This window comes from Paroedura picta, chromosome 7, assembly GCF_049243985.1.
Source record: "Paroedura picta isolate Pp20150507F chromosome 7, Ppicta_v3.0, whole genome shotgun sequence".
NCBI lineage: Eukaryota > Metazoa > Chordata > Lepidosauria > Squamata > Gekkonidae > Paroedura > Paroedura picta.
The window spans coordinates 5,535,405-5,550,372 of NC_135375.1; the positions used below are offsets into that span (position 1 = coordinate 5,535,405).

Below are 14,968 nucleotides of genomic sequence, written 5' to 3' on the forward strand. Positions count from 1 at the left end.
AACTCTAGGAGTCCACGAAGCTGGACTTGGGCCTGCTTGGCTGGGCTCCTGCTCTCTCCCGGGCCTGCCGGAGCAAGGCCAGGCCCCACAGCCCCCCTGGCAGCCCCTCCCGCCTCCCGTGGTACATACGTGTTTGAGTTCGAAGAGCACCTGCCTCGTCAGCTCAATCCGCTTCTTGTTCACGTGTTTGATGGCCACGACGTTTCCCTGCGAGAGAGGGGCAGTTTCAGGGAGGGGCCCCGGCCTGGAAGACAGCCCCAGCGGCAGGCAGGCAGGCAGGCAGGCAGGCAGGCGCGAGACACTCACCTTGAAGAGGCCCGTGTTGGCGAAGATCTGGTACTTGCCGTGGGCAGTCATCAAGGAGCCATAACTGGACCCACGCTGCAGGGGGGTGGGGGGGACGGAAAGAAGGAAACAGTCACGACGGGGGCCAGAGCTGAGCCGGTGGGGGGGGGGGGCAGGGAGGGGCTCTCCAGGGGCTCACCAGAGAGAGGGTGAGACGGCTGCCTGCCCCCTTGTGGTACCGCTCAGAACTCCCGAACTGCAGCTCGTCCCAGCGGATGCGCCACAGCATGCTCGCCAGCTCCTTCTCCAGCATCAGTTTCCTGCAGAAAGAGCGGCCCGACCGTCAGCACAGGATCTCGCTGAGCCCAGGATCCTGCTTCTCCCAGAGGCCCTAAGCTCTGACAGGCACATTTTGATTCCACCTTTCCTCCAAGGTACTCACTGGCCCTCTTCCACTTTATGTTCACAACAATCTTGTGGGGTGGGGTAGGCTGGCTGATCCGAGGTCACCTCCTAGACTGCTTAATGCCAAGAAGGAATTTGAACAGGTGTCTCCGGGTCCCTGCCTGACACGCTTTGCTCTTCAGCGCACAGGCTTTCTCTGAAGCCCCCCCCCAACCCATGGTTTGCAGTTATACTGCCTTGGAACATGGAGGTTTCATTCTGCTAGCTGTGCTCCTCAGCACTGACTGCCCGGCCCTTTGTGAGCATGCCCAAAGGCCGGGTCACATGTGCAAATAAAATCCCAAACGCCAGGAAGTGGGGGGGAGCAACCGCAGCAGGGCCAGGTGCCTCACCCTCCTCCCAGGGCTGAGTTGACTTGCCCCTCAAGACCCCAAGTGCTTCGCTCAGCTGTGCCCGGCCCTCAGAGGGGGGGGGAACACCAGGGTGCCCCCCGCCACTCCCTGTTTCCAGGGCTGCCTCCTGACCCTGCAAGGGGAGCCGTGGCTGGGGGCCCTGGGAGGCAACCTCCAGGCAGGCCATAGGGAAGGGGGGTTCCCAGGAGCACCCAGCACTGCTCCAAGGAGGCAGGCAGGCAGGTGGGCGGGGGCAGGGAAGCCTGGATCCCTGAGCCAAAGAAGGGCCCCACAGCTGAGCCAGGCAAAGCCTGGGGCCGGACCACTGCCCCGCCACATGATCCCCCCCCCCCCGGGGGAACTTATACACTTTATGTAACGAATACTTGCAATTAAAAATATATATAAATATTTGCAGCTCAACCTTTGGGTTTTTAACTTTTCTGGTTAGATTAGTTTTTGGTTTCTCTTTTTGGTTTTGTATCGTATGCACCCCCCCCTCCCAAGGGTCACCAGGCACTCACCTGAAGACCAGGAAGCTGGAGACCCCAAACATGATGAAGGTGAGGCCGGCTCCCAGCGCCACGATGGCCAAGGTGGAGAGTGGAGCTGCAAGAGGTTGGAACGGTGCTGGGTGGAGCAATGTGGCCAGCCTGGAGATCCCAAAATGTCCGTGTGCATGGGGGGGGGGGAAGGTGCAGATCTCTGGAGAACTGCCAATGGCCTCTGTGGAATGCACCCCCACCTCACCCTGTGGGCTGCCCCACCTCCCACCCACGAGCCCCAGGGCAGCTCTGCACAGAATGCCTCTTCCGAGGCACATTTCACATGTAGCCCAGATTTGCCCACGGACAGGCTCCAGTGAGAGTCCAGCCCCAAAGCAGCAGGGCTTATGCGGGAGGGAAACTGGGGCTGGCAGTAAGGCCAGCCTGGCCAGGAGATCCAGGCTCACCGCAGAAGCCCTGCTGGGACAGCTGGATGAGGCTGGGGCTGCCTCCCCACGTCCTGTAGCCAGGCTGGGGCTAGAAGAGAGAGCTGGGAAGCCCGGAGATGGTGGGGAGGGGGAAGGCCTCTGGGCACACCCACTTTTATCACAGGTGGGGTCATCCACATCAAAGACACAGGGTGGGTTGTCGAGAGGAGGCCCCCCCTTCTTCCAGTGGATGGGCCCCAGCCAGTTCATCTGCTTCTCTGATCCCACGTAATGACCCACCACCTGTGGGGAGAAAGGACATCTGACCAGTGCCCCACCTCATCCCATGTTCTGGCTCACACAGAGGCCAACTAGCTCCTCTGGAGGGCCAGCAACAGGACAGAGAGGTCAAAGAACCTCAGAAGAGCCCTGCTGGGTCAGACAAATGGGGGTCCATCCAGTGCATTATCCCGTCTCACACAATGGCCAGCCAGTTCCAGCAGGGAATGGGGGCAGCTCCCTCACTGGCAGTCTTCAAGCAAAGGTTGGATACACACTTTTCTTGGATGCTTTAGGATGCTTTGGGCTGATCCTGCACTGAGCAGGGGGTGGGACTAGATGGCCTGCATGGCCCCTTCCCACTCTAGGATTCTAGGAGTAGTTCAGCTGGGGAAGGGGCTGCCTAAGGAGGTGGGGAGCTCCCCCTCACTGGTGGTCTTCAAGCAGCGGCTGGACAGATCCTTCTCCTGGATGCCTGAGGCTGATCCTGCATTGAGCAGGGGGCTGGACTAGATGGCCTGCATGGCCCCTTCCAACTCTAGGATTCTGTGATTCAATATGGCCTCCGGACTCTGGGATGCCAAGGCTGATGGCCTCTGACGGCAGCAATTCCCTTGAGCTGCTGTGGCTAGTAGCCACTGATAAACCTCTCCTCCCTTCGGAGCCATCTGTGCGGACGGGCAGCGCTGCCCACCCCGCCCTTGACAGACTGGTTTCCAGAGGCCTCAGAACCAGAATGTTCCTGACCTGACAAAGAGCAAGGATGCCGGGAGGGGGGTCCAGACCACACCCTCCTGATCTCCCTGGAGCCTCTGAATTCCGCCCTGTATTCTCTGCTGGGCCATTGAGAGAGCCCCTCCCTCCTTCCCACCAGGGCCAGCCCCTCGCCCTTCCTCCCTACCTGGTATTCGCCGGTCTCCACGTCCGCCATGGCCCACACGTCAAAATCAGTTTCTCGGTCATTGTTGTGATCCATGCTCACGGTGCCGGTGACCCCTGGCCAGGGAGGAGGAGAAGCGCAGCATTCCTGGGAGGCCCTTGCCTTGGCGGCATCTGGCCTCAGTTCCCTCCAAGCCAGGCTCTGGGGACGGAGCTGCCCCCCATCAGGCCCACCCCTCCCCCTCCCATCCCTTCCAGGCTTGGCAAACCTCTGCTGCCCCCCCCCCCCCCGCCAGCCGTCCCACCCCTTCCCTCCAGCATCCAGTACCCTGGAATTTCCGGCCCTTCATTTTTTGGAGGATGCGGCTGGAATCCCGCTTGGTCCCACCTTCCTGCAGCGTTTCATTTAGCACAGTGGCGTAGAGGATGAGCCCGTCGTGGAAGCAGCCGGCCACCAAGTTCTTCTGCATTGGTAGGACAGGGAGAGAGAGGTCAAGGCCCTCTCCAGCTGCACTCCAGGTCCGGCTCTGCCTTGCCCCAGGGAGAGTGGAGGCTGAGGAGGGCTGAGGGAGCGCTGCACGGGGTCCTGTGGAGCCTCACAAAGACCCCTCCCGCAGCACCTGACAGGTCGCAGGTGACCCTCTGAACTCCCTTTGGCCATGGAAGGGGCCACGTGGTGGCTCTTTCTCAGAAGAAGCCCCATTCCCTGCTCTGGCCGCCTGGGGCGAACCCTTACAGCCCCCCCCCCCCGCCTAATTCTCTATGTGCCTTGGAAAAGACTGCTCTTTCGGGCCCCACCCAAGGCTCCGGGCCTGCCCTGGGGGGTCCCGCCTCCCACCCAGATGCCCACCAGTGCCAACCCTGCCCGGCAGTCCCCTGTGTACCACTCACCCAGCCCTCCTCCCACATGTTGGGCAGGGGCAGCACTGATAACTCCAATCCCCCCTTGTGGAAGGAGAGGCCATCGCTCCTCTCTCCCACCCACCTCCCCTGGGCAGGGAGCTGATCCATATCGCAGGCCCAGCTTCCTTTCCCACATCAGAAGCCTCCCCCACCCCTGTGCTCACCCTCTGCCCCCACACTCCCCCGCCCCGCCCCATAAAGGAGCAGAGCTTCCCCCAGGCCCAGCTGGGAGCAGGAGAAGGGAGGCCATGCTGCAAAGGGGGTGGGGGGTGGGAGCAATGCGGCACCCTGAAGCAGGGCCTTTGGCTTTTCCCCATGCCAGAAGCAGAGCCCTGGGGGGGGGGGGGGGGAGAAGGGGATGGTAGCCTAAATTCTATCTTCCCAGAGGAGGCCAGACAGGCTGGTTCTACCCCTGCGAATGGCACTCTGCTCCTGGTGGAACTGAGCTAGCCGGCTTCAGCCCCCTCCTGCTGCAAAGAAACGCCCCCCCCAAATCAACCAGGGTGACTGTCTACCCACTCACTGTACCTCCACATCATGGCTGGTGGGTGGCAGAGAGCGCCCATATGCCAAGGGCAGAGAGCACGTCCCGTGGGTCTCCCTGGGCCCCTCTAAGAGGAGCCTGAGGCATGCAGGGCAGGGGATGACCTTTCCCCCCAACAGCACAGACCCGGCCTCAGTCATGGCTGCAAGCATTCCAGTCCACCCCGCCTCTCAGGCAACCAGGGACAGCAACAGCTTGAGTGCCACCCCCCCCCCCGGGGAGCATTCCAAAGCCACAGCAGGCATCTGTCTGGCTGAGGGGGCTTCCTCCCTCCCAAAGTCCATCTGGTGGGCCCAGAGGGGCTGTCCATACCAGCAGGAGATGGCCTGGGCCTCTGCAATGAGCCAGGGGCCCCGGGCCAGGGGAGGGGAAGAGCCCCATGGAGAAGAAGGGGCCTGGCACAGCTGCTGGGCATGGCTCAGCAGGGAGAGATTCTGGCCATCCCAAGAGCTCCTTTTTGCAGAGGGACCTGGAGCAGCCATGCCACAGCCATGCTCACGGGTGGGTCAAGCCACGTCTCTCAACAGGACAGGGACTAGCCGCTTTGCCCCTGCCACCCTCAGGACCAGCCATCTGCCTTTGGAGGATGCCGTGTCTTGGACAGCCATGCTTGGTCAGCCGCCTGGAAATGGGCTGTCGGACAGGGAATGGGAAGGGGTCTCCAGGGCTCAGCCAGGCGCAGAGAGGACATGGCTGGAGACCATGGCCGCATTGCTCCCTGTGGTTTGCATCACTCTGCAGTCCAGCTGCCCCAATGTGGAACCTGGTTGTGCCAGACCCTCAACAGAGGCGCCCTGTGCAGCAGGCGCTGCAGCAGCCCAGGCTGAGCAAGCCTTGCACCCCCCAGGAGCAGAAGCTTTGGGAGAGAAGAGGGCATTTCCACCTCCAGCCACCACCTACCCAGCAGTGAAACGGGGCTGTGTGCACACGCATGCCGGGTGGGGCAGGGAAGGACAGGGCAGGGCAGGGCAGGGCAGGGCAGGGAGGAGGGCCTGCTCCCTTCATCTCCTCCCATGGGGCCTGGAGAGGAAGTGCTCAGACCACACCATCAGACCATATAGGGCCTGGAGCAGGAAGGGCAGGCAAGAGGGCATTTGGGGAAGCACCAGGGAAAGCCAGCCGAGGAGCAGCAAGGCCAGGGCAGCCTCCCACCCAGTCAGGCCTGGAGGGATGTGGGCAGGGGTGGGAAAGGATTTTGCCAAGACGCAGCCAGGCCTCCCCCCCTCCTGACCCTTCTCCCCATGGCAGCAGGAAGGTGGGGAACAAGGTGGGCAGGGCACAGCAGGGCAGGGCAGGCTTTTACCAGGGAGGCGTTGAGCTCCACACCAAACTCTGCTCGGGCCCGCAGGATAAGCTGGTTCTGGAAATGCTGGTACTCAGGCGTTTGTGGCTCATGGTACGTGATCACCAGCACCGTCTGAAAGGAGAGGAAACAGGTGGGGATCATCCTGGGGATGAAAAGATCAGAAGGGCGTCTTTGCGGCCAGCCGGGGAATGTCCATTTGGAGCCCACCAGGGGCCCACCAAAGGCCCTTTCACTGCTGACAAACAGGGCCCCAAATCCGAAGGCAAACCAGCTCAAGAACTCACAAAGGACAAACAAACAGGATCCTGTTTGTTTCAGCAGCATAAATAAGGTTGAAACATTGCATCAAATTATCTGAACAAGCCAAAACATTATTTTGGAAATTTAATATCCATTGACAAGGTGTTCTTGTTTTAAAGGGAGGCTCGAACGCAACCTCAAGGATGCCATAGTTAGTCTTTGAGGCCACAATCCATCATGTCAATGGATATTATAAGGTAATATTTTGGTGATTCATCATAGATCATGAAGGTACTGAAAGATTCATATTTAATGCTGTAAATATTGAGGATTTCCCCTCCAGAAAATGCTAGGGATTATTGTTGAAGAATATGAACATAACCTTAACTTAATGTATAGGTAGAAGAAGGACGTAGATAAAATTGAAAGGGTACAGAGGAGAGCGACGAAGATGATCTGGGGCCAAGGGACCAAGCCCTATGAAGATAGGTAGAGGGACTTGGGAATGTTCAGCCTGGAGAAAAGGAGGTTGAGAGGGGACATGATAGCCCCCTTTAAGGATTTGAAAGGTTGTCACTTGGAGGAGGGCAGGATGCTGTTCCCATTGGCTGCAGAGGAGAGGACACGCAGTAATGGGTTTAAACTTCAAGTACAACAATATAGGCTAGATATCAGGAAAACAATTTTCACAGTCAGAGTAGTTCAGCAGTGGAATAGGCTGCCTAAGGAGGTGGTGAGCGCCTCTTCACTGGAAGTCTTCAAGCAAAGGTTGGATACACACTTTTCTTGGATGCTTTAGGATGCTTAGGGCTGATCCTGCGTTGAGCAGGGGGTTGGACTAGGTGGCCTGTATGGCCCCTTCCAATTCTATGATTCTATGATTCGAAGAAGAAGAAGGAGGAGGAGGAGGAGGAGGAGGAGGAGGAGGGTTGGTTCTTATATGCCGCTTTTCCCTACCCAAAGGAGGCTCAAAACGGCTTACAGTCGCCTTCCCATTCATCTCCACACAACAGACAACCTGTGAGGTGGGTGACGCTGAGAGAACCCTGAGATTCCTGAAGAAGAAGAGTTGGTTCTTATATGCCACTTTTCCCTACCCGAAGGAGGCTCAAAGCAGCTCACAGTTGCCTTCCCATTCCTCTCCCCACAACAGACACCCTGTGAGGTGGGTAAGGCTGAGCCCTGATATCACTGCCTGGTCAGAACAGTTTTATCAGTGCCATGGTGAGCCCAAGGTCACCCAGCTGGTTGCATGTGGGGGAGCGCAGAATCGAACCTGGCATGCCAGATTAGAAGTCCGCACTCCTAACCACTACACCAAACTGGTAAAGGTATCCCTATATAGGCTAGATATCAGGAAAAAAAATTTCACAGTCAGAGTAGTTCAGCAGTGGAATAGGCTGCCTAAGGAGGTGGTGAGCTCCTCCTCACTGGCAGTCTTCAAGCAAAGGTTGGATACACACTTTTCTTGGATGCTTTAGGATGCTTTGGGCTGATCCTGTGTTGAGCAGGGGGTTGGACTAGATGGCCTGTATGGCCCCTTCCAACTATGATTCTATGATTCTATGTGACGCCCTCTAGCGTTTTCATGGCAGACTCAATACGGGGTGGTTTGCCAGTGCCTTCCCCAGTCATTACTGTTTACCCCCCAGCAAGCTGGGTATTCATTTACCAACCTTGGAAGGATGGAAGACTGAGTCAACCTTGAGCCAGCTGCTGGGATTGAACTCCCAGCCTCATGGGCAGAGCTTCAGACTGCATGTCTGCTGCCTTAACACTCTGTGCCACACGAAACTCTAACAATGTATAGAACTTCATAAACTGGGAATCTGTTATTTACTTTGGCTTTGATTATGATTTCTCAATTTATTATGAACCTATTATACACTGTGTTGAAGTGAGATTGTCGTATTTGATTGGACACCTGAACCTTATTTCTATGCCTGGGACAGACAAGGCCCAACGGCCTCCAAGCACCTGGCTGCACAGGTCTGCTGCCTCTGAACATGGAGGCTCCCTTCTGCCGACCAGAACAGAAGGGGAAAATCCCCAGCCTGAAGCCTGGGAGAGACACAATGATATGAAATGGATTAAACCAAATATCTAGACTTCTTCCAAAGTGCACTAAAAGAGGCACATTCTGTCCTTGAAGCAGAATGTATTTGGACTAAAATGTCCTGATCTATATAAACATGATGCTGTTCGCTCTCTCTAGGTCCAGAGCCTTGAAGCCATAAGACAGAACCAACAGTTCACTCCCTCTGGGCTGACAAGCTTGAATCACATCAAAAGAGCTCCAAATGCACTTTGTCCTCAGAAGCCTTCCTGTCAGGGTACTCGTCAAACTATCACATATAAACATATGTGAATACCAAGGCAGGGAGACTGGAAGACTATTCTGTCTGGGAAGAGAACAAGGAGAGTGCATAAAAGGTTTCCTTAGACTTTTAAGCACATGCATCCAGGGAATGTCGGCTACCCCAGAATGCCTTCTGACCATGGCTATCAAACAGCCCCCGCTAACAGCCCCCGCTATCTGCACCTTCCAAGGGCTCGGACAAACTTTCTTCCTGGGGCAGAGGCTCCAAGCCCTGAATCATCTTGGCTGACCTGTATTTTCTCCTGCTCCTACTCTTGAGGGGTGATGAAAAGTTGGGAGAAGTCCTGCTTTGCCCCCCCCCCTGTTTCTCTCAGGCAAGGCCTGCCAGCTTTCTGCTCTTGGTTGACTCAGGAGGACTCTGAGGATGCCCAGTACCAAGAAGGATCAGGAGCTTTGGCTCTGTTAACATCCTCCCCCCCCCCTTCCTGGTGCAGTCCCTCGACTTCAGGGGCTTGTGCCACCTGGGCTGCCTGATCCTGCTGCCCCTTCTCCCCCTCCCACTGTCCAGACTGTTTGGTTAGCGCACCACAATATCCTCCCTTCTGCTCAGCCCCTTCTCCAAATCAACTTCTGCCAGATGTTTCCTGATGCACCAGATACTTTGTCCCCTGCAATGGACCGCCCCCCCCCCCTCCCAGCCTGTGCCCTCCTCCGCGCCCCTCAGGGTGCAAGCAGCGCCTCACACAAGGGAGCCTGAGCTCCAAGCCAGGAGTTGTGTTTGACAGCGCAGAAGCCGGCCATCCCTTGGCAAGAGGGAGGAGCAGTTCAGACGGCTCTGAAAGAGCTCTGCGAGGACAGGCCTGAAGTGGTTTGGGCAGGCCATGGGTCTACTCCAGCACGACTCTGGCAGAACTGCAGACAGCTGCTCTCCCCTGCTCCAAGGGCAGGTCCAAGTAACTTCTGCTCCTGCTTCCTCTTGGGCCAAGGAGATCGAAGTCACAGAATTGGATCCATACATCCAATCAAAGGACAGAAACCTCCCTTTTCCAGTTGGAAGGAGGATGGCCTTCCTCAAGGTCCCCTCTGGAAGCAGATCCCACCCTGCCATGGTCTGGAAGCCACACTCCCCAGCACTGCTGACTCCGTCCTGCTCCATATGGGGCAGAGGCACGGGGCCCAGAGAGGCTTCCTCAGCCCCCAGGGAAAGGCTCCCTACACTTGCTTGGAGTCACTGCTGATCATGTGAACACTGCACATCTTCTGGGGCTGAGCTGTGGCCCAACACTTCGGAGAATCCCACCACACCCCCAAATATACACCGTGACATGCCCAGGGCAGGTGACATCTTCTGTCAGCTTCCTCCCCTCCCTCTAGGCACAAAAATGAGAGGCAGCAGACTGGATGGGAGAGGCACTTCTGGGGATCCGTGGGTGGGAACGAGGTCTTGGGGTGCTTGTGGACTGGAAGCTAAAGATGAGCAGACAGTGGGATGTGGCGGGAAAGAAGGCAAAGGCAGTCTTGGGCTGTATCAACAGAGGCATCCCATCCCATCCCATCCCAACATAGTCCCACTGTATACCCCATGAGTCAGACCCCACCGGGAGTCCTGGGTGCAGTTCTGGAGGCCTCTCTTCAAAACGGACATGGACAAAATGGAGAGGGGGAGAGGAGAGCCATGAGGATGATCAGGGCCCTGGGGACCAAGACCTGTGAGGAAAGGCTGAGGGACCTGGGAATGTTCAGCCTGGAGAAGAGGAGGCTGAGAGGGGACAAGATGGCTATCTTTAGGTATTTGAGAGATCACTTAGTGATTCCTGTTGGCAGCAGAGGAGAGGACCCACAGGACCCACATGGAGAATGGTACCAGTCAGATATCAGGCCAAGGGGGGGGGGTAAATTCCATAGTGAGAATAGTCCAGCAATTGAATGGGCTGCCTAAGGGGGTGGGGGGCTCCCCCTCACTGGGGGTCTTCAATCAGCGGCTGGACAGATCCTTCTCCTGGATGCTTGAGGCTGATCCTGCCCTGAGCAGGGGGTGGGACTAGATGGCCTGCATGGCCCCTTCCCACTCTAGGATTCTATGAGCCTACTTCAGCAGTGGAAGGGGCTGCCTGAGGAATTGAGGAGCTCCCCCTCACTGGTGGTTTTTGAGCACTGGCTGATCCTTCTCCTGGATGCTTGAGGCTGACCCTACATTGAGCAGGGGATGGGACTAGATGGTCTCCATGGCCCCTTCCCACTCTTTGATTCTAGTTCAGCAGTGGAAGGGGCTGCTTAAGGGGATTGGGAGCTCCCCCTCACTGGGGGTCTTCAATCAGCGGCTGGACAGAGACTTATCCTGGATGCTTGAGGCTGATCCTACATTGAACTGTATGGCCCTTTCCCACTTTATGATTCTATGATGAGATGATGATGATTATGATGATTCTGGTGTCTCAGGCTCTTACCTGGAAGGCGTCTTTGAGGGTGCTTGGTTCTGAGCTCTCCTTGTTCTGCCATGGCTTGGCTGCCTCACGAAGCCCCTCAGCACGCAGGCTTTCCCCAAAAACGTCCACATAGAAGAAGACATAGTCACCATTGGTCATGCCCTCATACTGGGCCAGTCGCATGATCTGGTGCAGCATCTCCAGCGGTCCACAGATGTAGATGACTGAGGAGAAACCACATAAGCCACAGGAGGGTCAGACCCAAGAAAAGCTAAGAGGAAGAAAAAGGACCTCAGAAACAAGACGAGGCAAAGGCAAGGCCCAACAGGGATAGAAGGCAAAATTATGGCTGTGTCAGGAATAAATGGCTCAGGATAACGAGGCCACTTGGAATGATAAGAACAGATATCCAGCGCCACTGTCTTCTCATCAGCTGTTTCCTTGCCCAATTTAGAATCACAGAATCATGGAGTGGCAGGCAACTCACAACTACCTTCCCACCCACAGTTACCCCAAGTCCAAGCCCAGAAGATGCCCCCAACACCCAAAAAACAGAGTCCCTGGCAAGTCCGGCCTGGAGGAAATTCGCCACCCAACTTAGCTACAGGGGAAGAGCAGAGGACAAATGCAAACGGTGCTCTTCTTAATGACACAACCAGATTAAAACCAGAATAGATTATTACACAGTGATAAAGTTACCGGTGCGGAATTGCAACTGTAAGGAACCACGTAAGATATAAGTGTGGGTTGCCTGTTCCCACAGTGGACACCCTCTGCAGCCAAGAAGAAGGTAACCAGCAGAGTCGCTTTCTTTCCTGCTCTAATTATTGCTGCCTACTTGAATGTATTTGTAGCTTATTATGATGATAACACAACAGGGTATTTTATGTAATATCATTATGGCCACGTATCCCCTTCCAACCCACACGACTCTGACTTTTGTTCCTCCTTGCTCTTGCATCTCAGGTTGCCAAACTTCAGCAGAGTAGTCAGCAAGATGATGTTTTGAGGTCATTCATTCATAGGGTCATCCGTACCCAGGATCTTGTTATTTTCCCTATCCCATGATTTACACCTTGTATATGTTCAGTACAGACAAAGAGGGTTTGCCCTTAAGGTATCCCACTACTCACCTCCCTCCAGTCTGATGAAGCACCATTGACAACAACTCTTTGAGTGCGGTTCTCTTACCAATTTCCTATCTACCTAATGATCTGAAAATCCAGATTGCAGTCCTTCAATTTATCCATCAGAACATCATGGGGAACCTTATCAAAAGCTTTACTAAAATCCAAGTAAATGACATCAACCGAATTTCCCCGATCCAGCAAACCTGTTACTTGGTCAAAAAAGGAAACCAGGTTGGTTTGACAGGACCTGTTGGAGACAAATCCATGCTGACTTCCTTGGATCACCAAATTGTCCTCCAGATGTTTGCAGATCGCTCCCTTTAATATCTGCTCCATTATCTTCCCCACAACAGAGGTCAGACTCTGTAGTCTAGTTTCCCGGGTCATCCTTCCTCCCTTTTTTGAAGATCAGGATAACATTTGCTCTCTTCCAGTCCTCCGGGACAACTCCAGTCCTTAAAGAGGTCCCGAAGATGATGGACAAGGGTTCTGCAAGTTCTCCGGAAAGTTCTTTGAGTACTCTCGGGTGCATTTCATCTGGCCCAGGGGATTTGAATTCATCCAGTGCAGCTAAATGCCTCTCAACAACCTCTCTATCCATGTCAACCTGCCACCCAGACACTATCCTTTGGCTACTGCCATCTCTAGATGTGCCTAAACCCTTTGACCTGTGGGAAAAAACAGATGTAAAATAGGCGCTAAGCCTTTCTGCTTTCTCTGCATCTTCCATTAGAGTTTGTCCATCTGCACCCAACAGTGGGCCTATTGCCTCCTTTACTTTACATTTGCTCCTCACATAACTGAAAAATCTTTTCTTGTTACAGTGGGCTTCCCTGGCCAATCTTAGCTCACTCTCAGCTTTGGCCTTTCTGATGATTGATCTACAGTGCCTAGTAACCTGTAGGTACTCTTCTTTAGAGCTCTGTCCTTCCCTCCATTTCCTGAATATTTCCCTTTTCTTTCTTAGTTCCTCTTGAAGTTCTCTGTTCATCCAAATAGGCTGCTTAGAGCTCCTGCAGTGTTTTTGTCTTTCTGGGATAGTCATTGATTGAGCATGCAATAGCTCTTGTTTGAGTAGCGCCCACCCTTCACATGCTCCCTTCCCTTCCAGCATTCTCGTCCATGGTATGACACTCATCATGTCTCTGAGTTTATTAAAGTTTGCCCTACGAAAATCCAACATCCACGTCTGGCTACAAGCTTCCTTGGCTCCCCATCTCAAAAGGAATTCTATGAGGACATGGTCACTTCCCCCTAGGGTCCCCACCTCCTTCACCTCATCCACCAACTCTTGCCTGTTGGTGAGTATTAAGTCCAGTATGGCTGAACCTCTTGTGGGTTCATCTACCATTTGATAAATAAAATTGTCAGCCAGGCAGGTCAGAAAGTTGCATGACTGAGGACGCTTCGCAGAGTTTGTTTCCCAGCACACATCTGGGAAATTGAAGTCACCCATGATGACAGGGTCCTGCTGCTTGGATATTTTCTCAAGCTGCTCACAAAGTGCAGCATCCGCATCTTCTCATTGGTCAGGCGGTTGGTAGCAGACACCAACCACCACACTGTTTGAATCATAGAATCATAGAGATGGAAGGGGCCATACAGGCCATCTAGTCCAACCCCCTGCTCAACGCAGGATCAGCCCAAAGCATCCTAAAGCAACAAGAAAAGTGTGTATCCAACCTTTGCTTGAAGACTGCCAGTGAGGGGGAGTTCACCACCTCCTTAGGCAGCCTATTCCACTGCCGAACTACTCTGACTATGAAATTTTTTTCCTGATATCTAGCCTATATCATTATACTTGTAGTTTAAACCCATTACTGCGTGTCCTCTCCTCTGCAGCCAACAGAAATAGCATCCTGCCCTCCTCCAAGTGACCTCACTTCAAGAAGGACGTAGATAAAATTGAAAGGGTAAAGAGGAGAGCGACGAGGATGATCTGGGGCCAAGGGACCAAGCCCTATGAAGATAGGTTGAGGGACTTGGGAATGTTCAGCCTAGAGAAAAGGAGGTTGAGAGGGGACAAGATAGCCCTCTTTAAGTATTTGAAAGGTTGTCATTTGGAGGAGGGCAAGATGCTGTTCCCATTGGCTGCAGAGGAAAGGACACGCAGCAATGGGTTTAAACTACAAGTACAACGATATAAGCTAGATATCAGGAAAAAAAATTCACAGTCAGAGTAGTTCAGAGGTGATGAGCTCCCCCTCACTGGCAGTCTTCAAGCAGAGATTGGATAGACATTTTTCTTGGATGCTTTAGGATGCTTAGGGATGATCCTGCGTTGAGCAGGGGGTTAGACTAGATGCCCTGTATGGCCCCTTCCAACTCTATGATTCTATGATTTATTTGCTCACTGTCTTATTTATATTTATTTATTTATAATTCTATTTCTGGGCTGCCACTTCTGGGCCTGCCAGCTCGCGGCACCTTCCAACAAAAGTTAAAAATACAATAAAATACATTTCTATTTGCTGTCTTGAGTATGTGTAGAAGGGAAATTTTCAAATAACCAGAAAAATATGACTTTTATTTATTTTATTTATTATATTTATTAACATAGTGGAGTACAACAGTAAAATAATAGTAAAAGCCATACATAAAAATCGTATAAGAATCCCCCTGCACCCCCTTAACCATACTAGTCCCCTACAACCCAGCAACTCCAGAGGGTAGGTAGAGATGGAAGAAAAGAAACTTAAGAACGATTAAAGGGAGCACCAGCATCAAATGGAATAGCGAACACAGAAATTGTTTCATCACCTGAATGTTCCCCTTAATAAATCTAGATCTTTCCAGTATCAAAAACACAGGAAAGATGATTGTGTCTGAAGAGAGAGGGGATTCCCACAGATTTGGCTTCACCACCCCCACGCCCACTCCCGGTGCCCATCTCAAGAACCTCAGCAGAGCCCTGCTGGTCCACCCAGTCCAACCTCCTGCCTCACC

General features: G+C 53.9%; 1 protein-coding gene across 3 annotated transcripts in view; it reads right to left on the reverse strand.

The window, feature by feature from the left end:
• NPR2 (natriuretic peptide receptor 2) overlaps positions 1–14,968 on the reverse strand; it is a 35,408-nt gene that overhangs the window by 7,150 nt on the left and 13,290 nt on the right. For all 3 annotated transcript variants that reach the window (XM_077346664.1, XM_077346663.1, XM_077346662.1), the window contains exons 2-10: positions 10,914–11,116; positions 5,904–6,017; positions 3,482–3,617; positions 3,176–3,270; positions 2,169–2,298; positions 1,607–1,691; positions 485–605; positions 307–381; positions 130–207 (exon numbers count right to left, since the gene is read on the reverse strand). In XM_077346664.1, coding sequence (XP_077202779.1) covers positions 130–207; positions 307–381; positions 485–605; positions 1,607–1,691; positions 2,169–2,298; positions 3,176–3,270; positions 3,482–3,617; positions 5,904–6,017; positions 10,914–11,116 — 1,037 coding nt within the window. The remainder of the gene's footprint in view (positions 1–129; positions 208–306; positions 382–484; positions 606–1,606; positions 1,692–2,168; positions 2,299–3,175; positions 3,271–3,481; positions 3,618–5,903; positions 6,018–10,913; positions 11,117–14,968) is intronic.